Below are 27,768 nucleotides of genomic sequence, written 5' to 3'. Positions count from 1 at the left end.
ACCCTTGCTCCTAAAGGTTTTGACATCTTGTTAACGTTGATTTGTAGGTTGGATTCAAGAAAATTTAAGATCAAGAGAATGTTGTCTTGAGCTCAAAAGATAAGTATCTTGTATTTCTTTTATTGTTTTAATAATTACTAACATTTGATTGTTTATGGTTTATAAACCCTAGGTGGTGCTTGGAGATGAAAATGGACCAAATCCTAGCATTGATTATGTTCGTTTGAAAGAAGAAACCCTAACTTCTTGATAATAATATGAACTCTGTTATGAAATCAGCTCAAGAAAAGATAGAAAAGATAGATCAACGCCTTAGAATTCAGCGTCTTCGAGGGGGCAACCTCCTTTACATTACATAAATGAACAATTCTTGGATGATTCAAATGACAAAACCTCCTTTCTATATATAGGAGTCTAAGGAGTCACAATATAATCCAGCCGACCTAACAATAATAATATAAAGCCACAAAAATAACAATAGAGGGATTCTATGGGGCACAGAAATAACAATAAGGGGGTAATAGGGGAACAACAATATAAATAAGGGGTATAACTATAATAGTAATGGGGTAATCACTAGTATTATAGGGACCCAACATGCCCCTCTCCTTCAAAAAAGTGTTGTCCTCAACGCTTGAGTAATTCTGGATACTTCTGCATAAAATTCTCATCCTCCCATGTGGAATCTTCAGCAGATAAGTTCTTCCACTTGATAAGATACTCTGAAATTGATCGATTTCGTAGCTGTCGAGTTCTTGTTTCTGTGACTGCTTCCGGTTCCAATATAATTTTTCCTTCCTCGTCAAGTTCTGGCAATATTGTTTGAATTGGGAGCTTGTCACCTATAACCTTCTTTAAACATGAAACATGGAAAACTGGGTGCAATCGAGACGCTGCAGGAAGCTCCAATTTGTATGCCATAGTTTTTTGCAACACCTTGTACGGACCATAATACTTTGGTGATAGTTTATTATCCTTCTTAGCTTGCTTTAGGGACATTTGCTTATATGGTTGTAGCCGTAGGAATACCCAATCACCTACATCAAAACTTCTTTCACTGCGATGTTGATCTGCCTGTTGTTTCATTCTATTTTGTGCCAACACGAGGTTATCCTTTAAGAGTTGGAGGACTTGTTGTTGATGTTCGATGTGATGTTCCACTGCCTGAACCTTAGAATTTTCTCTTAAATATGATGTGATGGATGGTGGTTGATACCCATAAAGTGCCATAAATGGGGTCATTTTTGTTGCTGTATGGAAGGAAGTGTTATACCACCATTCAGCCAGAGGCAACCATTTGACCCATTGTGTCTGTTTATCAGATACAAAGCAACGAAGATATCCTTCCAAACATTTGTTTACTATCTCAGTTTGCCCATCAGATTGAGGATGATAAGATGAGCTATGAGCTAACTGAGTACCAAGACAAGAAAATAATTCTGTCCAAAAATTTCCAGTGAAAATGGGATCTCTGTCACTTACAATAATCTTTGGGTTTCCATGTAGCTTTTGAACTGTTTCCATAAATGCAGTAGAAACTGTACTGGCTTTAAATGGGTGTGATAATGCACAAAAGTGTGCATACTTGGTAAGTCTGTCAACTACCACCATGATGACACTCTTTCCCTCAGACTTGGGTAAACCTGTGATAAAATCCATTGAAACCTCCTCCCAACGTTGGCTTGGAATGGATAAAGGTTGTAATAGACCCGGTGTCTTAATTGTTTCAACTTTATTTTGTTGGCAAACCAAACATTCCGCCACAAATTTTTGAATATCTGATTTAAGGCCATCCCAAAAAAATTCCTTCTTAACCCTGTGGTAAGTTTTTAAAAATCCTAAGTGCCCTCCTAAGGGAGAAGTGTGCAATTCCATAAGAATCTTTTGTTTTAGCTGGGAATTCTTACAGAGGTATAAGTGATCTTTGTACCATAACGAATCATTTTGCCAGCTAAATGTATTAGAAGTACTGGAATCTTGTTGTAGCTTTCGAATAAGTGCCCACACTTCTTCGTCATTCTTCCATTCCTCCTTTGCTTCGTTTATCCAATCTGGTTGGATAATAGAAATGGCACACAACAATGCTTCCACATCCTCATCCTTTCTTGAGAGTGCATCTGCCACCACATTTTGCTTCCCTTTTTTGTAGATGATTTCAAAGTCATAACCCAACATCTTTGTGACCCACTTTTGTTGCTCTTCAGAGGATAATCTTTGTTCTAAAAAGTATTTAAGGCTATCATGATCCGTTTTTACCTTGAAGTGTCTTCCCATTAGGTAGGGTCGCCATTTCTTAAGTGCATGGAGTATTGCCAACATTTCCTTCTCATAAATAGCTTTGCTTAAAAACTTTCCCTTGATTGGTCGACTTTCAAAAGCAATGGGTCTTTCATCTTGCATTAGAACAGCACCAATTCCATTTCCTGAAGCATCACATTCCACAATAAAGGTTTTTGTGAAGTCCGGTGTAGCTAAGATCGGTGCTTGGCACATTGCCTCTTTAAGATGTTCAAAGGCCTTTGTTGCTTCCGGAGTCCATGAAAATGAATCTTTCTTCAATAATGTTGTTAGATGTGCTGCTATTCTCCCATAATTCTTAACAAACTTGCGATAATACCCTGTCAACCCAAGAAATCCTCGCAGATGCTTTATGGATGTGGGGATTTTCCATTCCTTAATGGCTTTAATTTTGCTAGGGTCTACCTTAACTCCTTCATGAGATACAATATGACCCAAATATTCCAGCTCCTGGACTCCAAAGAAACATTTGGATCTTTTTGCATATAATTGTTTCTCCTCCAATAGTTGTAGGAACCTGTCAACATGTTCAACATGATCCTTCCAAGACTTGCTGTAGATTAGTATATCATCAAAAAATACTAACACAAATTTTCTAAGGAATGGTTTGAAAATTGAATTCATCAAACCTTGAAATGTTGAAGGTGCATTGGTAAGGCCAAAAGGCATGACCAAAAATTCATAATGACCCTCATGAGTTCTAAATGCCGTTTTCGGAATGTCTTCAATCTTCATTCTGATTTGATGATATCCCGAACGAAGATCCAACTTGGTGAAGTAAATTGATCCATGCAATTCATCCAGTAATTCATCAATGACAGGAATGGGGAACTTATCTTTAATAGTGAGCTTGTTGAGCTCCCTATAATCCGGACACATGCGCCATGATCCATCCTTCTTGTGCACCAATACTACTGGAGCTGAGAAAGAACTTTGACTCGGTTGAATTATATCAACCTCTAGCATTTCTGCAACCATACGTTCAATTTCACTTTTTTGGACATAGGGATATCTGTACGGCCTGATGTTTGGAGGAACACTTCCTGGAACCAGATGAATAGCATGATCATGATCACGCATAGGTGGGAGACCTTTGGGAGTCTCAAATACCTTGGAATGATTGTCCAGGACTTTTTGGAGATCTGGAGCAATAGATGATTCCAATGTGGAAACATCTAGCGAACATAATTGTGCAATTACACCTCTTTGCTCCTTTTTTAGAAGCTTAGTCATGCCATTAGAGCTGATTATCTTTCCTGGTTTCCCTGCAATACCCCTTAATTCAACTTCCTTTCCTTCTACAGAAAATTTCATGAAAAGTTCTTGAAAATTAAAAGCTATTGTACCCAAGGATTGTAGCCATTAGACTCCTAGTACAACATTGGCACCTCCCATTGGAATGGAAAGCATTGGGCTAGTCAATACATATTCTCCCATGGATAGCTTGATATTATGGCACTTTCCAGAGCAATTTGTTGTTCCTCCATTTGCAATCATCACTTGACACTCTGGTGCTGGATATAGGAAGCAATTCAATTCTTTTGCTACCCCACAATGAATAAAATTGTGGGTGCTTCCTGAATCAATCAACACTATTACCTTTTTCTTCTTGATTTGTCCTTCTATCTTGATGGTTTGAGGAGTGGTAATTCCTGCCAATGCATTACAAGATATGGTCGGATTTATTTGTTCTTCATTTAGGCTTTGTTCCTGGAATATATCCTCTTCTTTTGACCTTTCTTGCTCCTTTTCTTCTTCCTCTTCACAATCTATGTAGAATAATTTCTTCTCAGCACACTTATGACCTTTTGTGTATTTGCTATCACAATTGTAACAAAGCCCTTTTGCTCTTTTTTCTTCCAATTGTTGTGGCGTCAACCTTGTAGGTTGTGGAAGACTAGGGGCAACAACACTTCCGTCTTTATAGTTGTGAGTGGTATGCTTCCTAGTTGCCATAATTTTGATTTCCATTTTTCTTGCTAACCTGAATGCCTTCTCTAATGAATCATGTTCTCAAAGGCGAACATCATGTTGGATATTATCCTTTAAAGACCCTATGAACACATCAATCCTATGCTCCTCTGGAATATCTTTTACCCTTATGTTCAATTTTTGGAACTCCTCAATGTGCTCCATTATTGAACCCTTTTGTTTGAGACTTATCAATTGGCTAAAAAAAGTGTTGCTTTTTGTGTCCTCATACTGTGCTATCAATTCTTCCGTAAAAATTGCCCAAGTGATAAATTGTTTACGAGAACAAAGCCATTGATACCATACAAACTGATTTGGTTCCAAATATACAGTTGCCATACGTACCTTTTGTGTGTTTTGGACATTATTGAGATTGAAGAATTGCTCCATCTGTAATATCCATGTGGCGGGATCCTTGCCATCAAACTTCCTCATATCGATTTTTGGAATATGGTGATTCTTCGATCCAACATTAGCGTCTATGGAATCATGATTAACATTTCTTTTGTTCTCATCATGAGTTTCCTTTACTACCTTTTCACCATTAGTAAGTATTTCTTGTAGAAAATTTGTCAAATCTGTCTTCAAATCTGCCATGCCTGTCTTCAAATTTGTGTTCAAATCTATCTTCAAATTGTCCATCTTAGCTTCCACGCCATTTATCTTAGCATCTGTTAACTTTTGTGAGCGTGACAATTGTTGCACTTGTTCTTGTAATTTTGATATATCATGTAGCATTTCTTCCTCTTCTTCATGAGTCATGCTAGAGCTTTCAGGTTCCTTACTAGGTGTTTGCATTTTCTTTCCTCGGGGCATCAGTTACCGATAATAATGCTCTACTATGCCCTTTGAATTCCTTCAAAATAAATTTTCAAACCAAGCGCAAGCAAAAATTTAAAAAAAATCTACACACCTTTTTTCACTTTGTAGGAGCTGGATATTGCCTCTGATGTATCTCTGTACTTTCCAATCATCTAGTTCTGAATTTGTGACCTGTAGTAGCTCTCTATGTCCTCTTTCCAATGCCACCAGTCTGATCCAAATTGGATTCTCCAAGAAAGAGTTATGCACAATCTCCCAAGATGACCTGATTATAGACCTTTCCAGAAGAGCGAAGTATGAAGTGCCACGTGTACAATTTTCGATATTTGGTTCTGAAAATGATATACAAGAAACTACAGTCTGTCCTCTTTCTGTACCTTCTTACGAAATTTCAATCTGATTCCCAGAGAGAAAGTTATGACAATTTTCCCCAGGTCACCTGTTTTGAATGTAATTCAGGAGTCTGCAAAAAAACCAACTTCCTCAGATCATATCTCCGAAAATATCGCGCGAAAAGCTCTGAAATTCGGACCCAAGGTTCAGCGCGATTTCTTCTCAAATAGGTTTTTTGCAACTTTTGAAACGTCATAGAAAAAAAGTTACAACGAAAATGCCACGATGACCTGTTTGGAGCAGAGAAACCCTAGAATCCAAAGCTCTGATACCAAATGTTATGAAACCATCTCAAGAAAAGATAGAAAAGATAGATCAATGCCTTAGAATTCAGCCTCTTCGAGGGGGCAACCTCCTTTACATTACATAAATGAACAATCCTTGGATGATTCAAATGACAAAACCTCCTTTCTATATATAGGAGTCTAAGGAGTCACAATATAATTCAGCCGACCTAACAATAATATTATAAAGCCACAAAAATAACAATAGAGGGATTCTATGGGGCACAAAAATAACAATAAGGGGTTAATAGGGGCACAACAGTATAAATAAGGGGTATAACTATAATAGTAATGGGGTAATCACTAGTATTATAAGGACCCAACAAACTCCTTGATGATAATGATATGGACTCCTTGATGATATGGATTTCTTTATGTCGACTCTTTGATGACGATGATGTGGACAATATTAACTCTTTGATGAATTGAACGAGGACCCAAGAAGGCTAAAGAATAAGAGGGAGTTGACAAGTTCTCAAAAATATATGTACTTTGTTTTAGTTTTTAAATCATTATTGATGATGTGGATTCCTTGATGATGATGTAGACCCTCTGATAAATGATGTGGACGAGGTAAACTCCTTAATGATGATGATGATGTGCATTCCTTGATAAATGATGTGGACGAGGTAAACTCCTTAATGATGATGATGATGTGCATTCCTTGATAAATGATGTGGACGTGGTCAACTCCTTGATGATGATGATGATGGTGTTCACTCCTTGATAAATGATGTGAATGAGGTCAACTCCTTAATGATGTTGATGGTGTGCACTCCTTGATAAATGATGTGGACAAGGTCAAATTCTTAATGATGATGATGATGTGCATTCCTGGATAAATGGTGATGATGAGGTCAACTCCTTAATGATGATGATGATGTGAATTCCCCGAAAAATGATGTGGACGAGGTCAACTCCTCAATGATGATGATGTGCATACCTTGATAAGTGATGTTGACGAGGTCAACTCCTTAATAATGATGATGATGTGCATTCCTTGATATGGACAAGGTCAACTCTTTGATGATAATATGGACTCCTTGATGACACTGACTCGATGATGTGGACAACTTGATGATGATGATGTGGATGAGATCAATTTCTTGATGACATGGATGAGATTAACTCTTTGATAAGAGGTAAGTACCTTCTTGATTGGTTCTATTATTGTTTCGTTACGAGTCTCTTGTCTTTGTATGCATTGCTTGGTTGTATTTTTTCTTCCCTGGCCTCCCAGTGAAGATTGTAGGAACATGTCAAGGTTGTGGCAGTCATTGAAAGGATGGAAGAACAAAGTGACAAAAAGAATCATGATTGGATAAGCCTTTGGACTCAGAGGGAACAATTAAGATCAACCTGATTGAAGCATGTTTTGATCCATGATGGTTTGATGTCTTGAAGATTAATGACAATTCAAATTTGCTGAAGAAGAGCTTGTGATTTTTTTGCTATGTGTTGATGAAGTGGTTCTGATAAGCACTGAGGTCCTCATCCAGTTTAAGAGGGAGCTTATTGTAAGATTGAAACTATGACACAAGCGTGGTGAAATCCGTGTTGACGCTGTGGCACAATGGACTGTGAGTCCATGGACACTTGCTTGAGGAAAATTTGAAGAAGCCGCTGTTGATTGCTGACTCTATACTGTGTTGATCTAAATGACATGAAAGTTGGAAATTTAGTTGAATTGTGAAGCTGGTTGCAGATCTATTGGAGCTTGTGTTGAAATCACTTATGGTGTACTTGTCTGCTGATGTGCAGGTTGCCTACTTTTGTGAGAAGTTGTTTGCTAGATTCGACCATTGTTGCTTATGCTTGCTTCTGTAAGAAGCCGCTTGTTGTCTTTTGGATTTTGATATTTTGACTAATACCTGCTTTTGTGAGAAGCCACTTATTGACTGCTTTTGAGAAACGCCCTGGCAAAAACTGAATGAATAACTGAATGATGTCACTAGAATGTGTAGAAATCCGCCATGGCTACTTTTCTGCTATTAAGCTGGTTGTTGATGCTTATGTGAAGAGACTGGAATGGCTGAGAATCCCTTTGGAAAGGGAGCATTGATTACATATCATCATGAATCTTCCTTAAGCTAAGACTGTGAGACCAATAGATTGGGCGGAAAGATTGTTCCTCCCATAGGCTGTGTGTTGTGAGACCTTGTGGTCTGGGAGATGCATTGACTTGGTGATTCCTCCTGTAGGCTGTGTGCTGTGAGACCTTGTGGTATGCGAGATGCATTGACTTGATGATTCCACCCGTAGTTTGTTTGTTGTGGGATATTGTGGTCCAAGAGATGCATTGACTTGATGATTCCTCCCTTAGGCTGTGTGCTATGAAGACCTTTTGTTTGGGGAAGATGCATTGTGCTGTGAGACCTTGTGGCGGGGGAGATGCATTGAGATGAGTTGGATGCTATACATCTTTCCTTATGTTCAGACTAATGATCTCTCCCTTACACTGTGTGCTTTGAGACCTATGGATTGGTCGGGGAGATTGATCCTGACGAAGAGAGAGACTTGCATTTGTGATCTGTTCCTTAGGCTGTGTGCTGTGAGACTTATGAAGTGGTTTAGAAGATTGATCTTGAGACAAAATGAAAAGTACCTCCTTAACTAAGAGGGAGTGTTGAAAAATTGGGTAGCTATGGTTGGTATTTTCATCATGAAGATATTATTTGCAGGCTATATAAAGGGGGCCCACTTGAAGGCTATATAAAGGAGATCATCTCTCCTCATTTGGATATTGAACTTGTCTTGTCTATCTCTAATCTAGCGAAGTTGGGAGCAGAAGAAGGGGGCCGAAAATTTGAAGGAGAGCTTGGACATTGGCTTGGCACTTATCTCGTTCTTGGTTACTGGTTTGGCTATTGTCTTGCTATGGTTATTTTTGATGTATTGATAAATTTGGAACTCTCTCTCTCTCACTAGGAAGGAATTTTATGGGTTCCCCCTTGTGAGCCTAGTATGGTCATTCAAATTTGACTATTATTGGACTATGAGCCTAATTTTTGTGTCTCTTGTCTCATTGTCTCATGATTATTTTACTTCTTTTTCATGTTTTAATGGTTGAATTTTCTTTTGCATAACTACTTGATGATGTTGGATGAATAATATGTGAAATTAATGCTAACTAAATCATTGGAAGTAGTTATCTGTGGAAGGAAATCATTTCTAGCTTGTGCCCTAGAAATTTCAACACTTTGTTTGGATTTTTGAGTTGTGAGAAGGTGAGATGAATGGGAAGCACATTGCTATATTTGGTGATTGAAATTTTTGATGGAAGCAACTGAGATGCATGACCTGAAAGTTCACCGTGTTTTCTTTGGCAAAATATTTGTAGCATAGCGACTTCCATTTGTCAAAGGGGTGATACCAGACACTTATGAGTTGGAGTTGATCTCTAAGTCTGACTTTACTCTTTGAGAAAATCAAGTAGAATCATCTCTTGTGAGTCCAATTCAGACTAACAAGTCCAACATGTGTTAGATTACATGTCAAACAAGAGTCAATTTGATTCATGGTATTAGCAAGTCATGCTTGCGAGGGAAAAGACATACATTTTGCTTTTTTTAGTGACCTGATTTTACAACATACTACTTGTGAATCATCAAAATTCAAGAATCCATGCGCTTTTATTGTATTGAGTATCATATATGTAATTTGAAACATAGTATTCAAAACTGGAACTGGTGACTAGACCGGTCCACCCATAAAACTTTTTTTTGAACTGAAACCGGAAAAACCGGACTGGCTAGGCCTTAATGAATCAACCTTTAAAAAATACATGATTTTTTTTTTTAAAGATTTAAAACCATGTTTCCAAACCAATAGAGACAAAATATGCAATGTTTAGTCATTTATATACCATGTAAAGGTGAATATATGAAAATGGCACTGAGTGCAATACATATCAACAACAAAATACATAATTGATGAAGCTCTTATTGGTCTCTAGAGTCGAAAAACAATGCTACAAGCTTCGGGGCCATTGGCCTACTACAAGTCTACATATCGGTGATCAACATGATCATTCCTCATCATGATCAAACTCATCACCACTACTAGACATGGGATCATCAACATGAGCTGCATAAACATCATCTGGTTTAGAGTTTGAGGACTCCTCATGCTGTTTTGCAACCTCTATAATAGTAGTAGTAGTAGCAAAACTAGACATTAAAACTACAAATCACTGATAAGCATGATCACTAATGAAACTCATCATTGATTCAACACTACTAGAAATGGGATCATCAACAAGAGCTACATAAACATCATCTAGCTCAAAGTCTTCAGACTTGGATTGCTCAACCTTATAATATGGTAGAAATTGAAAAAGTTTAACATGCCTAACCAATGATTTTGGTTTGAGTGAAGGGTTCATCTCCTCAACCTTATAATATGGTAGAAAAAGCTTAGCATGCCTAACCAATTATTTTCCTTTGAGTGAAGGGTACATTTTTGTTAAGGTCATGGTAGAGGAGTTCAACAATCAATACCACCAACATCAATGAAGTTCAACAATCAATGCCACCAACATCAAGGTACTTAAAGGGCTTCATGCTCTTGATCAAATGCCAATATCATACCCTCACGCATGACAAAATCAAATGGAAACATTGCAATCCCCCAAATTCTGAAATCCTGAAAACCATTAAGTCCGCTGGGTTTTGAGTGAGATTAAAATTGTAGTTTCTCCGTATGAAATCCAATGAGCTCGAAACCATTGTCAAACATCCCGAGTCATTTCATGGTAATGTTAAAAATTTAAGTAAAAGGATGAAAATGAAAGATTTAACATTGATTGCCAACATTGCTAGGGTTGAGATGTGTGAGGAAAATAAGAAGGGATGCATGCTTTTAAAGGATCAGAGGGGTTGTTTATGAAGGGAAACCGCCCCCAGTTTCCCTCAAAACCACTCGCGCATGCCCAAAATTGATGCGTGTGGGGTTTGTGTCCGTGTTGGTAATGAATCGACCTGTTTATGACAAAACTGGCCAGTTTTGGTCTGCGATCACGTTGGTAATGAACCGACCGGTTTATGACGAACAAACTTGTTTATGGAAATAGCGGCTGGTTCCTTCATAAACGGGCTAGTTTATGACCGGTTTGCTGCAAACCCTAGGCATGCAATGGGATGAACCAGGTTTATTGGCCGATTTAGTCATGGAGGTTAATGAATTGACTGGTTTGACCGGTTACCTATTCGATCTGGACTGTTTTGAATACTACGATTTGAAATGAGCTATACTGAAATTTACATTATATTGACATTGTGAACATAGATATTATTGAAAATAATATTCTTTGTAGTCTTTTATCTATTTTTATTTTCTTTTGTTCTTAAGTTTCCCAAGTCGGGTGAACTATTACTCTTTGGCCTCGTGAAGTCATTACCCCTAGGATACCGGAAACGGGTGCCTGAAGGGCCAAAATGCCGTTTTACGTTTTGGATACGTATCCACCCCAGAAACGGCAAAAAAACGGCCAAAAAACGTTTTGGGTGATTTGGAAACGTTTTGTTTTTTTTCTAGCCGTTTTTCAGGTGTTTTCCTGAAAAAACCCTCCCATTTTAAAAAAACCAATACGTTTCAGCAAATCGTGAACTGCTATGCAATAAAGGACAGGAATTGTTAAGGATGTGCTTTGGTCTTTTAGACGTGAAAATTGGAAAGTACCATGTAAAAACTTAAAAGGCACATGAATTATCGAGAATGAGCTTTGGTCTGTTAGACCCAGAAATTGGAAACGCTTGTAGTTTTAAAAATCTGTTATTAAGATGGGATACTGTACAGTACAAGAACATGATCTGAAAGTAGTTTATGAAATGGTCCTCTGAAGATTTTAATGGACTGGTCACTGAAATGGGAAGAAGAGCTATGAAAGCACCCCAGATATCTTAAAGGTTATTTCAAATTTTTAAATTTTGAGATCAGTGCAGCAATGCTCTAAAATGGCTCAAACATCCATGAAGAGGGAAATAGTTCATTTTGTTTTAATAATAAATACACAGGAAAACCTGGATTAACAATGCTGGAATCAAAGGATTCCATGGCTTCATTCCATTATACCATAAAAGGACAAAGAATCAGAGGTTTTGCCATTTGGCATTATCTTCATCTTGGAAGTTGGAACATAGTTGACATGATACAGGCAGACACAAGCAAGACTGCCTCCCTTGGCTTTTAAGTTTTAACTTTTAACTGGAACTGTTTTGGTCTAGCAAAAGATAGATTCAAAAAACGCAAGACTGATAACAAATATTACCCACAGTTCTTCCAAACAAATCCTCAGCCACCAATAACAGAGGTCTTGGGCAGCTTGAATGGCACAACAAGAGGGGACTAAACCCCCTTTTTAGTAGCATCTTGAACTCCAGAAATAGACTGGAACTGGGTCCTCAAAAGGACAAAACTCAGCCCATTTAAAATGGCAGAACTCAGCCCACAAAGCAGCAAACTCGACTAGCAAGTAATAAGAGGTAAACTCGGCCCAGATAACAAGATATATTTAGCCAGCAAAAAAGGAACCCTTGGCTTGATATGAGAAGGTAATCTCTGCCTTTTTGGAGAGTGAACACTGAAAACGTTGCTTCAATATGGCATATGTTGAAACTTGAATTGATGATGATGAGATACAGATAATCTAGATTATGAAATATGAATGTTAATATGAATTTTTTATTTTTAATATATATATATATATATATATATATATATATTTATTTATTTTATATATTTATTATGTGCCGTTTCCTGCCGTATCGTATCCAGATTTTTTGAAAATTTGCCGTATCCGTTTCAAACCCCGTACCCGTATCCGTTTTCTAGTAACTTAGCATTACCCCAGTGGGTCAGGTAACTTTAGTCACAAATATTTTTTTATAGTCATATTAGTTGCTCGGGCTGCTTTTATTGGTCAGAGGATGTTTTTTTAGACTTACAGCATCATAATGTTTCTGACATCTGTTGATTAGAAGTAGAACATATAACGTGAACTTAATTAAGTGAATGCACATATAGGTGGTGGGGAGCAACATTTTTTCCGTGTTTGTTGTGGGCTCTCTACAGTTGGGTGAACCCCTACATACTGTTATGGGTTACACTACCTATATCAATCATTTATTCTAATAATATAATGTAATTGGCATGGCATGTCTTCTACAGGCCTGAGGAACTCCTTGGATGCATTAGCCTTAAATAGCTAGGGAGGAATGATACTTGTAGTTAAGCATCTGCGCATCTCTATCACATCTGTAAATCAATTTGATGATCTAATTAATCCTCTCAAATTCCTTGAATTGTTATTTAGTGCACACACAAAACAAGGGGCCAAAGTGCAAACAAATAATACTTTACTGGCTCCAAACAATTAACCTATTTGTACAACAATCATGAGTTTTAGTGACCACCTGTGGTAGATTTGAGGATCCATCCTACTATAAGCTGTCCCAAAGAATCTTAGAAAGTTGAATGCTTGCATTTCCCAACGCAATCAGTTGCTGGTGGGAAGAATACACTTGCCAAAGGTGAAACAGGGATGCTGAGTAGTAGGAGGCATTGGATATGTATGCAGCCATTTATTGCAATAGAGCATCTTACCCTCACTCAAGATTGTTTCAAGTCCTCCCTCTCCAAGATAATCATGGATACATTTTCAACCAATAGTCATGTTTTGAGCTTGGTATTAGTTGATGGCATAAATGAAGGTCTGGAAGCAGAACCTTCTTGAATATCTTTGCCTCACTTTTGCAAGTCTCACCCCATCCTAACTCGTGATTTTGTTAGTTAAAGGCCATAACCCATCCATCCGTGGTCATGGGATGCTCCAAACATCCTGTGTAATTAGCAGTCCTCCCTTGAAGATTTTTTTAAGTTAGCCTTTGGGAAGTACATTGCCTTTTTAAGATTTCCATGGGTTCCCCTTTGTGGCTCTATCATACTCAAGCTCATGACCTTACTGTGATGGTCTGTTGACTAGGGGCATTATTTTCTATTTTCGAAGATCTTTACTTTACCTTAATCATCCTATTCTATCCTGATAAGTTACATAATGATAAAACAGTTCTGTGCATTTTCTTTTTTTAATAGTCCTAGAAATTTGTGCTAGTTTGTAGTTGCTTGAACTGGCCAAAGATTGCCATTCAAAAGCATCTTGATTTGATTAGTTAAGTATATTTTGTAGCAATATCTGAAAATTAATGCCCGAATCGTATGCAGAAAAACATTTAACAGTTTTTTTGTTCTTATAAAACATACATATCCTTATGACAGTTTGAATCTGCTGTGCTGTGCCACCCTTGTTTGATCTTGATTTGATTCTCCTTCTTGAATAAAAAATGCTGCTTTTAATGATATTTTGACTTTTCACTTAATTATGCTTTGTTGCAAGATTTATTGAATTGGTTCTTATTTTCCATGAAATACTTCTGTCATGTGCTAATCAAGTTTTTGAACCCTGTTTTTTCATATATTAATATGTGTCTTGTTTCCAGTGAAGTAAATGCAGGTTTCTTTTACTCAAATGCAGAGCAGAGGGAGAAAATGGTTTTAGCAGAAAGAAGACAAGTAGATGAGAAAATTCAAAAGATCATTAACCTCAAGAAGAAAGTAATTTGTTTAACCTTAGGAAGTGTTAAGACTTTTACAAATCCTTATGATAATTTAGTGGGAGCAAATTTTGAGTCAGACAAGAATGAAATCTCAAGTTCACTTCATAATGTTCTACTTTTTATGTTTTTCAGGTTTGTGACGGCACTGACAACAATTTTGTTGTGATCAATCAAAAGGGAATAGATCCTATGTCACTCGATCTTCTTGCAAGAGAAGGGGTATGTTGTATTTTTTCATTAATTTATGTTCAGTTCGAACAAATCATTAGAATTGGGTACATTTGTTATAGATGATGGTCCTAAATAGGTCATAAATCTTATTTAGGGGTTTTATAATAAGTGATGTAATCAGGAGCATAGTTTTAAAATTCGGCCGATTCGAAACGGAAACGGCCGAGTTGATCCGTTTCATTGCCCATAAATGTGACTCGGTGGAGGAAACGGTTCAGTAGGCCGAGTCAGCCATGACTCGGCCGAGTCATGGCTGACTCGGCCTACTGAACCGTTTCCGTATTGACTCGGCTGAGTCATAACCAGTGCCTTGTAACCCCATCAAAACAGCGATTTGACATTTTTTTAATGAAATTTTGAAGTGTTTGCTGATTGGTTTGGACTCCAATGTGTTTTATGAATTAGTTAAATGTTATTTGGGGTCCATTCCCCCCTCCCAAACCCTATTTAACACACTCAAATGCTCTCTACTATTGATATGCTATTCAAATTTCATGGTAATGTTAAATTCTTAAAGTAAAAGTGACATTCTCCTTAATCTTCATTTTCATCCTTTTACTTAAATTTTTAACATTACCATGAAATGACTCAGGATGTTTGAGAGTGGTTTCGACCTCATTGGATTTCATATGGAGAAAGTAGAATTTTAGATTTCATTCAAAATCCAGCAGACTTATCAGTTTTTCAGGATTTCAGGGTTGGAGGATTGCAATGTTTCCATTGAATTTTGTCATGTATTAGGGTATGGAACTCGTATTTAATCAAGGGCACCAATCCCTCTATGTACCTTGATGTTAGTGACATTGGTTGTCGAACTCCTCTGGGATTCGCTCCCAAGCCAGGTGCTTCTGAAAATGTCGCTCCCGCTCCCGTTTTCGCTCCTGCTCCCAAGTAACACAAAGAAGAGAAACCGTTTGGATAAAAAATGGTTAAATGATCTAGTTTATGTCCAATACAACCTCCGGCTCAAACGAAACCATTTGCTGAACAAAAGACTTGATTCAGATCCCATTGTGTTGGAAGACATTGATCCAACATCAAATTGGGTAGTGGGGAGTCGTCCAGCAGAGTTTGATCCTGATGAGGATCTTGATTTAGATTTAGATATCAAGACATCAGTTGAACTTGAACATGCTGTTCAGTTGAATGCAAATCCCAATCCACCAGCGTTAGTGTCACAGCCAGCAAGGACTCCAGTTGTAGGTGCTTCCTCTGCTTAGCCACGACAGAAGTGGAGCCGCATATCTACTCTATCTCAGCTTGCATCTGTTGCTGTTGCACAGCCTGCTAGTGGTACCACTTCTACAGTTGCAGTTGGAGATGATGATGATGAGGAGGAGCCATGGGGTCCCCTGTCCGACTCTGATGATGATCCAGAGATTGATCGACATGATCTTGGCTCCTCTGGTAGTAGCTACTAGCCAGTAGCTGTAGTACTAGTACTGGAGTCTCGTCACAGTTTACTTTTGTTGTCTTGGTTATGTGTTTTTTGTTTTGAGTCTTTGATCATGTATGACAATTGACTATGTATTGCCATTGGGTACCATTTTGATATAATGGATTGGTTCATGAACCTACTTTGATCATATATTGTCTTCCATCTATATTATAATGCTGTGTGTTTGGAAACATGAATGAAAATCTTTAAAATTATGTTTAAAATCTTTAAAATTATGTTTTTTTATAAAAAAAATAAATATTTAATGTATTTTTACAACGACCGAGTCATTGAAATCGAGCCAGCCGAGTCATTACCGTTTCGGAGTCTTGGAGTCGATCCTCGGCCGAGTCGGAGTTTTAAAACTATGATCAGGAGTAAGATTAGGTATTTGGCAAGTAAGTACTTTCCTGTCTCCTACTATGTAGAGAGACATTGCATCACTTAATAATGTATGAATCCATTTTCTTTCATTCCTATCTATCCCTGTCTAAGCTTGTGGGAGAGTAATAACTCACTTGGTATTAGAGGCTCAGTTGAGAAGAAATTGAGGTTGGAAGCAGGCAAAGGCCTAGGGATTGGTTAATGAAGTGATGATTTGAGGAACATTATAAACAAAATGAAATAATATCTTCCAAATTTTGCTTAGAAATTGTAATTTTTGATAATAAATTATTGTTAAGTAACTTAGTTCTCATCAATGAAAACTAAGTTACTTAACCATAATTTGCTTGCCTAGGAGCTAGTCTTCGTCGGACATAAGGTAAAGGTTAATGGCACAAGACCCAAAGGCATCTGGAAAGAGTGAAAGCCTGCCCCCTTACGGACCACAATCGGGTCATTCCAGGTGGCGTGGTTTTCCTTGAATGACGGTGATGAGTCAACCTGCATTTGCGGATAGCAGCCAGAGATGGCTTTCCTCACTGCTTGTTTGACAACTGAGTTATGCTTGGTTTTCCCACTATAGAAAAAAAATAGTTCTCATCAAGGAAGGAAGTGCTTTGTGTATTCATAAAAATTCAGTATTAAGCTATTTGAACAGAAAAAAAATATGTAGTTTTCATGTAGTTGGGAAAATGCAGGGTGTAGTTAATTATATTTAATTTAAAAGATTTGCATTGATGTATATTGGGAAGAGACAAATTGAAGGTCACTATGCTATGAAACCATAGGTTGCATAAAGCAACATTTGTAAGGTTGACCATGTTACAAGGAAGCATTTTTGTTAATATCAGTTTATTGATGATCACATTTGAGGGGCAGTTAGCTAGGGTTCATGGATGTGGGTACAAGGACATTGATAGAGTCAAGGTAGTCTAATGGTCATCGCATGTTTCTGTTAGGTGCTATTTTATATACTAAAGTGACTTTAGGCATAATATATTGAAATCACATGCCATGTTAATAAATATAGGAGAAGTAAAGTACTAACTAGCAACTAGTTATGATTTAATGCAAAGCTAGTTGATTTACGAGTGTGTGTCTCTTAGACAAACGAGTTTTGTACATCTTTGCCGATTTGAATAAACTCAGGTAACTTTCTGTCTGTCGTGTTATGTTATCCGAGAATAATTAATATGGTATCGGAGCCAAGGTCACATGCTATTTGGGAGTTTGGAGCTTGAGACAAGAGCATTGAGGGGCTAGTGTTAATCAACATCTAGTTATGTTTTAAAATAAATGTAGTTGGTTTATGAGTGTATGTCTTCTGACAAGACAAATGAGTTTTGTAAAGTCACACTCCATGTTAATATATAAGGTTAGGAGAAAAAAGTGTTAATCAAAATCTAGTTATGTTATAATGGAAAGCTAGTTGATTTATGAGTGTATGTCTCTAGTTGATTTATTAAGTAACTCTCTATTTGCAATGTTATGTTGTGTGGATAATTGCTGTTTGGGAGGTTGATACTTGACATAAAAGCATTGAGGAGCTAGTGCATGAAAAATCAGTCTAGGTACCTTAACACAGGCATGGTTAAGAATCATGTCACGTAGGAGGGAAGGTGAGGCAATGAAAGAAACATGCAATGGAAGAGAAATGCACACACTCCAGTAGTGTATGCCGGAGCTACCGCATAAAAAAACGAATATATATATATATATATATATATATATATATATATGCCTAATGTTTCAAAGAGTCTCATGAGTTATAACGGTTGGGAATCATGATTGCCATTAGACCAAAACCTGCAGGTGTTAGTCAACGATTGCATCGCCAGAGATAAGGGTCCATGAGAGGCAGTTAGTCCATGTCGTGAAACAGACGGGGAGTGTTGGTTTATCCAATGTCCAACAATCTCCCCCCCTAACGTGAGCCAGGTGTGTATCAAACTCGTGACCTACGCTCTGATACCACTTGTTGGGAATCACGATTGCCATTAGACCAAAACCCGCAAGTGTTAGTCAACGATCACATCGCCAGAGATAAGGATCCATGAGAGGTGGTTTGTCCATGTCACGAAACACAGTGGGAGCGTTGGTTTATCCAATGCCCAACAATAACTAAACTCACACCCACATAAATGAGTAAATTATCAATCATTCATACTCATTTTGGATAAAACCCATCATCAAGTTATTCAAACTTCAACTTCAGAGTCAATTTTCAAACATTTGCCATGCAATGATTAATCAATTGATAATTTGACATTTCTCATTGAACATTGAATACTCATGCAATTAGAAAAACAATGAACATGATCATTCTCGTTAATAGCTTGAGTCATAAACCAAGTACACACTAAATTCAAAAATTGCCTTATGTCATTTCTAAAAATGATATAGGAAAAACATTATAGCTGATTCCTCAGCAAGTTTGTTGGTCTATTGCATCCTCATCGTCATGGATGTTGCTTAGGTCCTTGATCAATAGGCTTATTAGGTCATCATATCTCTCAAGCATATGATCCTCTTTGATGACAGTAAGTATAGGTATTTCAAAAAGGCTGGTTAGATGTGGCATCTCATCCACACATATAACATCCTTTCTGCTATGGAAAGGACCCTTATTAAGTTTTCTCTTCATTGAATGGATGATAGAATAAGTGCTCGAGTTCATCTCACAACGAAGAATTATTGAAAGTAATCATGTGGCAAATACTTGCAATTTAGGAGTGTCACCTAATCAATTGGATCCTTTTTCTTATGCCTATTTCCCAAAGTAGCATGTAAAGCAAAAATACATTGCCAATGTGAAATTTGGGCAAACTAGGAATGTATGTTGGATTTCTTTTATATACAAAGATAAATTTTTATTAACAATATTCATAAATTCTTTCACCACCTCTCTATATTTGGAAGGAGGCTACTATATTATTGGATCGTACCATTTTGGATTAGTTGTAGAGGTTGCCATATGAGGTGGGGTGTTCAATGCATTCCACACCACATAAATTAGTCTTTCTGTATTTGCATGAGGGGGCATATCATATATTGGCACTACACATTCCATAACAAATCACTATGCATGGTGTCTAAAAAATACGGACCCGCACGAGGGTATGGACTAAGTTGAAAAAAGTGGAATAGTAAAAAAGGCATGACCAACAATGTTCGACAACAAAGGCTTAAATGAAATACAAATTATAAAATGTGTAATAGCCATTGGTGGCTGTCAACAGTCGCGATCGTTAGAGCAACAAATGTATAGTGCGAAAATTGAAATAGAGTTGTCGTTAGCTAGTATAGAGCTACAAAACAACGTGCGAGCGTCAGATCGAGTGGCCATCAAAGTTGTGCAGGAAATTTTATGTGGCTTTACGACCGTATGCGACTTTACATAATCAAAGGGTCGTATGAGTTGCAAGAAAGTAACCACTGTGTGAGTTGCCAAGTCACCAAGGATGTATGACAACTGTGTGGGGGCACAAGTGACAGGTGAGTTTTACAACATCCAAAAAATTTACAGGGGTACAAGGACAATGTCAATAGAGTTAATGAATTTTCTAGTAGAGATTAACGGAGGTCATTCTTTAGAGGGAGAGAAGAAGACGATACCAATTAGGGGTTTGGCAGAAAAATAATTTAATTGGGTGTTTTAAAGTACCGAAACACAAATCCAGAGGAGATCTTAGTAGTTCTATGAATTGACAACTTCTTGTTTTCTTTTGGGTGCTAGAAGCCTAGAAGGACTTACACAATGCAATAATTATCAAATCCAAAGATGGCAACACTAGTGTGAGATTTGAGGATAGGTTGTTGGATGGAGCATCTAACTTTGTGCCTTGCAAGGTAATGGTTACCATGTTGCTGAAAGACAATGACCTTTTGCGAGATTGTTGAGAAGGAGATTTAACAACCAACAGATGCAACATTGTTGGCAACCCATGAAAAGGATGTTAGAGATTTGTGGGTCATTCTTTATAGGGAGAGAGGAAGATGATACCAATTAGGGTTTTGGTAGAAAAATAATTTTATTGGGTGTTTTAAAGGACTAAAACACAAACCCACAGGAGATCTTAGCAGATTTATCAATCAACAACTTTTCTTTTGGGTGCTAGAAGGACTTAACACAAGACAATAATTATCAAATCTAGAGATGGCAACAACCAGTTTGAGATTTGAGGATAGGTTGGATGGAAGAACTAACTTTTGCCTTGGAAGGCAAGGGTTACCTTGATGCTGAAAGAGAATGAGCTTTGGGAGATTGTTGATAAGGAGATTCAACAATCAATAAATGCAACATTATTGGCAACCTATGAAAAAGGCACTAGAGCTCTGCGAGTCATCATAGATGCCATGAAGGATCACTTGATCCCTCGTTTGACAAAGAGGAAGACAACTAGGGAGATGTTCAAGGCACTAACAGACTTGTTCTAGAGTCACAACATGAATAGGAAGATGATCTTGAGAAACAAGCTCAAATTCATCCAGTTGTCAGGGTTTGATACTGTCACTAGTGACTTCATGAGGATCACCGAGACACGAGATCAACTTTCAACCATTGGGGAGAAAGTGGAGGATGTGGAGCTCATAATTGTGTCACTAAATGGTTTTCCCAAGTTGTGGGAACCATTTGTTAAGGGAATTTTTGCTTGGGAGAGGCTTTGGTATGTTTGCATTTAGTAAGAGACTCAGGAGGAGTCTAAAGGCCAATAGGTAGGGAGATGGAGAGGAGAACCTGGCTCTAATTAGTATGGCCAAGAAGGACAAGGGGAAGGGTTCCAAGTGTTGGAAATGTAACTAGTTTTAGTAGTCATAATTGTTATTGTACTCATTTCAACATGTATCTTGTGTAACAAACAAAAGATGAAAAGAAAAAGTGATTATTTTAAAGTATGGGTTTCATACTCATTATTGATGGTCTTCTAGGTAAAAGCATGTTCTTCATGCTTCTAGGGTTTGTTAGGTCATATGATTTATTGTCATGAGTCAAGAGAGTCAACATCTTGATTATAAGACCCTTCTGGGCAAAATGTATGTTGTAAAAGAATTTATTTTTGAGTTCGGGAAATCTTGGAAGCCTCCTAGCACAAGTTGGCCCTGACAGAGACAAATTAGCCTAGAGAGGGGCTATTTGACCTCTTGGAAAGGCTATATATAGAGACATCTTTGAACTCATTTGACACACATTGTCAACAAGTTTGATCTGCAATAGAGAGAAGAAGAAAGAAGAGCAAAGGACAAGGAATCAAGGAGAAAACCCTAGCAAAGGAAAGAGGATGAGTTTTTGGGCATTTTCTCTCACACATGTGAGTTTCTAGAGTAGTTGTAGGGGTCAAAATTTCTGTAGTGACTGCAGGTCCGAAATCTTGTTGCAGGGGGGTTGAAATTCTGAGATTTGTGCAACTCTGGAAGGGTTTGTCTTTGGTTGATTTGGTTTGACTTTGACCTAATTGGAAGGTCTCTTTGGAGGGTTGACTTGGTACTTGGAAGACTTGGTCTAGGGTTTGGGTCTTTGTTGTCTCATTTGAAGCAGATTCTATAAGAAGAGAAGAGTTTTTCTAGGTTTCCCCCTTGGAGGGGTTTTTGCCCTGACTTGGAGCCTAATATCTATTTCCATTGTCTTTACTGTTTTGATCATGATATTTGTTTGATGAAAATGATCAAATATAGAAACACAAGAAGAAAAATAAGATTCACAAGCAAGTATTAAGGAATAAGGAAAATATAAATTAATAGCTACCACATTGCATTTTCCAACATGGTATCAGAGCTAAGGTGAACAAGAAGTCAACTGGAAGGATCATCTAGTGGACATACGAAGGGTTTAAGGTTTTTTTGGCTACAAGGGAGGGTGAAATTGTAGGGGATTGAGTTGCAGTTCAAGTTACTGGAAGACCATATATTTTGTTTTGACCTCGTTGATCTTGGAAAGATCAGCCTCGCTCAAAGGAGGAATTTATTTTAGGATTATCTTGTACCATATCCAAGGTTTCTACAACAGTTTCAACATCAGAGGCGTTGATCAAAGTTGCAGGGTCGAAACTAAGGAACGAAATTGTAGCTAGTAGCTAGCTGATGCAGGATTGAATCTTGCTGATCTAACCTACCTGGAAAACATCCTTATAAGACATCATTGAAGATCTTGAAAGCCTCAGGATAGTGGAGACATCATCAGAAAAGGTAAGACTCTTGGTTGACAAGTAAGTATCATATTATTGCTCTATGTCTGAATCTAAAGGTCCTATGGGTCCTTTCTACAAGGTAAGCAATAAGCTCATTGGCTCAACAAATTTCCTAGCATGGAAGAAATGAATTGACCTAACACTTACAAAACATGAAGTAATGGAAGATTTCCTCGGTGAAGTTACTGAACCTAGCAAAGATAGGATTCAAGAACTAGCAAAATACAAGAAAGGCGAAGGGCATAAAGGATCCTTGTTGGATCCATTAAGGATCATCTAGTTCCCTTTGTTGCTAACTTGAAGACTTCCAAGGCTATGTATGACAAGCTAGTAAATTTGTACTCTATAAGTACATTAGGACAAAAGATGTCTTTGAGAAATAATCTATATAAAATGAAGAAATTGAAGGACAAGGTTATGGCCTCATTTTTAATGAAGATCTCTCAAATAAGAGATCAGTTGAAGGGGCTCGAGGAAACAATTTCTGATTCTGAGATGACCATATGTGTACTGAATGCTTTGCCACCAGAATGGAGCAGTTTTGCAATGAGCATCTACTCTAAGAAAGACTCAACTCCTTTTTATGAGTTGTGGGCTCAATGCATCTTGGAAGAGACTAGGATCAAGGCAAAGGATGATATCGAATCAAATGAGTAGTCTCAAGCCTTCATTGCAAGAACCAAGAAGCTGAAGAAGGGAAAGTTTGGGAAGTCCAAGAAGAAGCAAGACATGTCCAAGGTTCAATGCTTTGGATGTAATGAATTTGGACACTTTAAGAGGGACTGTCCAAACAAACAGAACAACAAAAGAAAGGAAAGAAGTGAAGCTCACACAACTGAGGAGATGGGAGAACCTGAGAAGAAGCTAAAGAAAGAAGATGTCAAAGATATTTACTGTTAAAGAAGGCATCCTCCTTGTCATGTTCTTTAGGAAGTTGGTCTTTCCTTTAGAATAACATGCACTGTTTACTCTAGAAGGTTTTTGTTGGCATCATAGATAGAAGCATGAGATAGTAGCATACTTAGAGTCTACGTGATTTGCTTTAGTGAGAATCATCGAGGTCTTTTAAAATTGAGAAGATTGGGACCATTTTGCATATTATTATTCATCCAAGCATTATCTAACATTATGCTAGAGGTAGTCATTCTTGCTAAGGTGGATCATCATGGTTTCTATAAGAACCATCATTTTGGAAGGTTCTTGGAAGAAGAATTATGACAAGGTTAACATATATTTCATATTGTATGGAAACAATACTCTAGAAGGATGAAGGTATGTAGTTGGTCATGTTGTAGGCTCATTTTAGGGCATATATCTAGATGATTATATGATAGCATAGGAATGCATACTTGAAGTATCTTTTGGGTAGGATTCATATGTACAAAATCTTGTGAAAAGAAGTTGGTCATAAAATATGCTTTGTATGGTTATATGATGCCGAAAAGATGAGCTTGACTTACTCTAGAATGAATAATGGATCAAGACTTCCTCTCAGATTATATAGAATAATGATCAACCAGTGTGGAAAAAGTCGGGATTAAATCCCCAAAATGTGATATTTTTTGGCTGGCCGATTAAATCGGCCGATTTTTTGCCGATTTTTTCCCAGTTGAAAAAGTCGGGATTAAATCGGGACTTTTTCCAAAAAATCGTGAATGAGGTAGTTTATTTAACGATTTTTTATTTTTATTTTTGAAAAAATCGGGATTTTATTGAAAAAGTCGGGATTTTTTAAAAAATGAATATTTTTGTATTTTTTTAATTTTGCTGACTTTTTCAAAAAACTCCCGACTTTAACGACTTTTTCAACTTCTGGACCCTTGCCGATTTAATCCCGACTTCGACTTTTTCCACATTGTGATCAACATCCAATATAGAAAAATTGTAACTTCGTAATCAAGTTCCATCCTTGGGCACTCTGATGCATGAAGGTTCGTGTGAAGATGTACCATGAGGATGTTGCCTTGATAAGAAAGCTATCATGATGAGGTAAATCTAATATTTTTTGTTATTGGTTATCTGCTTTTGGAAAGATATTGCAGGAATTCATGATGATAATGTTAGTTTTTGTAACATCAGATGGTGTTCTATTCTCAACAATTGTCAGAAAGGCTAAGAAACACGAGGACTCCATAACCTAGAAAAGGTTTCAAGAAAATCCACCTAGAAATGCCTTAATTAATTTAATTAATCAGTAATTAATTTTTTCTCAAGTCTGACTTAGGGAAAATGATTGATTAACAGTAATTAACGGAGAAGATGAGATTTCTCTAGAAACTCACACGGATCGACTAGGAAATGACCCCAGCCATTGATTATGTTTTAATATTGGTCATTGGAGTCCCAACTAGATGTTATAAGAAGAAGTCGATGGGTAGATGGAGGAATACACCTGCGATTGATTTCCTTGGGCAGTTCGACTTTCTAGAGAGCAACAACATTTTGCCGGAAGAGTTCGAGCTAGAGAGGGGACGCAGAGATAGTGAGTTTGAAAGGAAGTTTGCCATTTCCTGAGAGTCAGAGAGACGAGGCTGAAAATATTCTCCAGTAGGCAGCGCAAAGGCTCAAGTGAGCAGTTCCATTCAGCTGAAGGGGAGGACGTCTTCAGTACCAGATGCTGAGAAGAGTTTCCAAAGGGTTGGAAAAGCATTTTTCCAGTTAGCAGCAGGCAGGATGACTAGATTGACAGTTGATTGAGGTTAGAGCATTTGGCAGGCAACGTAGGGGTGATGCAAAGCCTGCAGACAAGTTTAGAAGTCTCGCTTTTTAGAGGTTACATGGCGCTGTGATTGCTTAGAGAGAGGTAAAATCCCTCAGTATATTTTTGCCAGTATTCTCTTGGGTAGATTCGCTAGTTTGGTGACATTTATTGTACTCTGGATTTGTCATTGCTGCTTAATAATAAAAGCCTTGAATTGCTACACCGATTTTCCCACATTGGGTTTTTTGGGAGACATTTGTCCAAAAATAACGGTGTTGTATTTTTGTGTGTGTGCTAGTATTTTCCCAGTTTCTAGTTTATCTTCCGCAATATTTTGTTTTGGTGAAAATTGCAGTTGTGAATTATTCGTTGTTTGCTATAGCAAGTAAGCTGCAAAATTAATTTAGAGTTAGAAGAATAATTTTCAGTTGCTGAAATAGTTGAAAATTTTGACATGGTATTAAAGCAAGTTTGATCAGACAGGAAGCTCAGAAGCAAAAGGAAGAGGAATCCAATGCAATAATCATCTTGATCATATGAGCTGTCCCAAGGTGGAATTTGGCCCTAGTTGCCAATTTTAACATGATGACTGCGATAACCATGTAGACTTTCTACTTTAGCTATCCTTCCATGCTTCTATGATGATGTCATCTCTATCTTGCTCTAATGCATCCTATCATAATTGTGATGCTTTCTATTCTCTTTTATAACTGAAAAGAACTAAGCGAAGGAGATTATCTTAGTTATAGTAGAGATCTTTCACTTCCTCCTTTGATTTCTTCTTTTCTGATTCTTCCACTTCTTTGATAACACGAGCTTCATTTATTTCCTTTCTCTTCTTGTTGTCCTTCTTTAGTTTAGGACAATTCCTTTTAAAGTGCCCATATTCATTACACTCATAGCATTGTATTTTTGACATATCGATGATCTTCTTTTTCTGAGGATCAAACTTCCCAAAGTTTCCTTTTCTCCTGGCCATGGAAACATATGCTTGAACTTGTTCATTTGATCTAGCATCGCTTTTTGCCTTCAACCTAGTTTCTTCAATCTTACATAATGACCATAGTTCATTGAATGGAGTGGCTTCCTTCTTTCCATAGATACTTGATACAAAGTTGCCCCATTCATCAGGTAGTGCATTGAGCACGACGATGCTCATTTCTTTATTAGACATTATTTCTCCTAGTTCTTGTAGTTGATCTCTTATTTCAGGTACCCTCATAAGGTATGAGGCTACCCCTTCCCCTTCTTCCTTTGATACCTTCATTTTGTATAGTTCGGTTCTCAGTGATATAACTTCTCCTGCAGTGCTTACAGAAAACAATTCTACCAACTTTTCGTAGATATCTTTCGATTTGTACAACTTTGCTACATAAGGGATGAGGGAATCCTTGATTGATTCTATGAGGATTCTTTGAACCCTTATTTTCCCTTTCATAAATTCATATACTTCAATAGTGCTTGAGCTTGCTCTTGAGATGGTTTAGAGATTGAAACCTTTACATATTCAATATTTTCATTCTCTATGAGGACCAAATCTATTGTCTTCTTCCATGCAAGGAAATTTGATGACCCGACCAATTTTTTGCTTTCCTTGCAGAATGAAGTCATGTTGATAATAGATTCAGGGATAAATACAAAGATACTTACTTGACAAGTGAAGATGGTCCTTTGAAGATGATATCTTCAACTTGATGCCTTCTTGATGATGTTGATAATTGAAGATCCCTTCGCAAAGATGACAACGCTTCTTTTTCAAGAGAGGGAGATAGTCTTGATTCCTTTGATGATGATGGCAATGCTTCTTTTTGCTTCCTTGGATGATGATTGTAGGATGTGTGAGCTTCCCAAGAATGCTTCAAGTGTAGAATCCTTCTTTGAATGAGCTAGGGTTTTTGAGGTCTTCTTCTTCTTCAAAGCGTTGTTGTTTCTAGATGGTATGATCCTTGTGATGAGATGGGTAGTCCTCTTTGATGTTCCTTAGTTCCTTCTTGATGATCTCCTTGTGCTCGACCCTTATGTATCCTTCTTAAATTGATGATCTTCAAGCTGTCTCTTCTTGTCTTGTCACCTTGGCTTTGATACCATGTTGAGAAATCTAGGGGCAACTTAGACTAGGTGATTTCTCTTGCTTTGATAACTGCTTGTGATGTTCTTTTATTTAACTTGATTTACTTGATTATTATAGTGTTCTTTAATCATCAAACAACTACCAAACAATGAAGAACAATAGGACAAGATGACACAAAATGTACGCTGCAAGCCAGTGCCAAAACCTCTCCTCTTGAGAGGAAAACCCACAAGAATTTTTCTCATCTTATAGAATGTTTAGATGAGGAATTCCAAGACCTAAGATCCTTGTCAAAGACCCCTCCAAGACCAAGTCAACCTTCCTTCTTGATGAGCTTTCCTTCTAGCAACTTCGATCGTAGCAACTTCTCCAACAACT

At 37.5% G+C, this 27,768-nt stretch overlaps 1 protein-coding gene across 1 annotated transcript in view; it reads left to right on the top strand.

The window, feature by feature from the left end:
* LOC149157766 (T-complex protein 1 subunit zeta 1) overlaps positions 1-27,768 on the top strand; it is a 156,098-nt gene that overhangs the window by 106,062 nt on the left and 22,268 nt on the right. Inside the window, exons 8-9 of the mRNA XM_089435995.1 lie at positions 14,264-14,378; positions 14,513-14,599. Coding sequence (XP_089292121.1) covers positions 14,264-14,378; positions 14,513-14,599 — 202 coding nt within the window. The remainder of the gene's footprint in view (positions 1-14,263; positions 14,379-14,512; positions 14,600-27,768) is intronic.

The sequence above is a fragment of the Pinus tabuliformis genome, chromosome 5_2 (assembly GCF_031772625.1).
Source record: "Pinus tabuliformis cultivar Carrire ecotype Pingquan chromosome 5_2, CPIR1, whole genome shotgun sequence".
NCBI lineage: Eukaryota > Viridiplantae > Streptophyta > Pinopsida > Pinales > Pinaceae > Pinus > Pinus tabuliformis.
The sequence above is the reverse complement of the archived record's forward strand: the minus strand, read 5'-3'. Positions and strand labels throughout refer to the sequence as shown.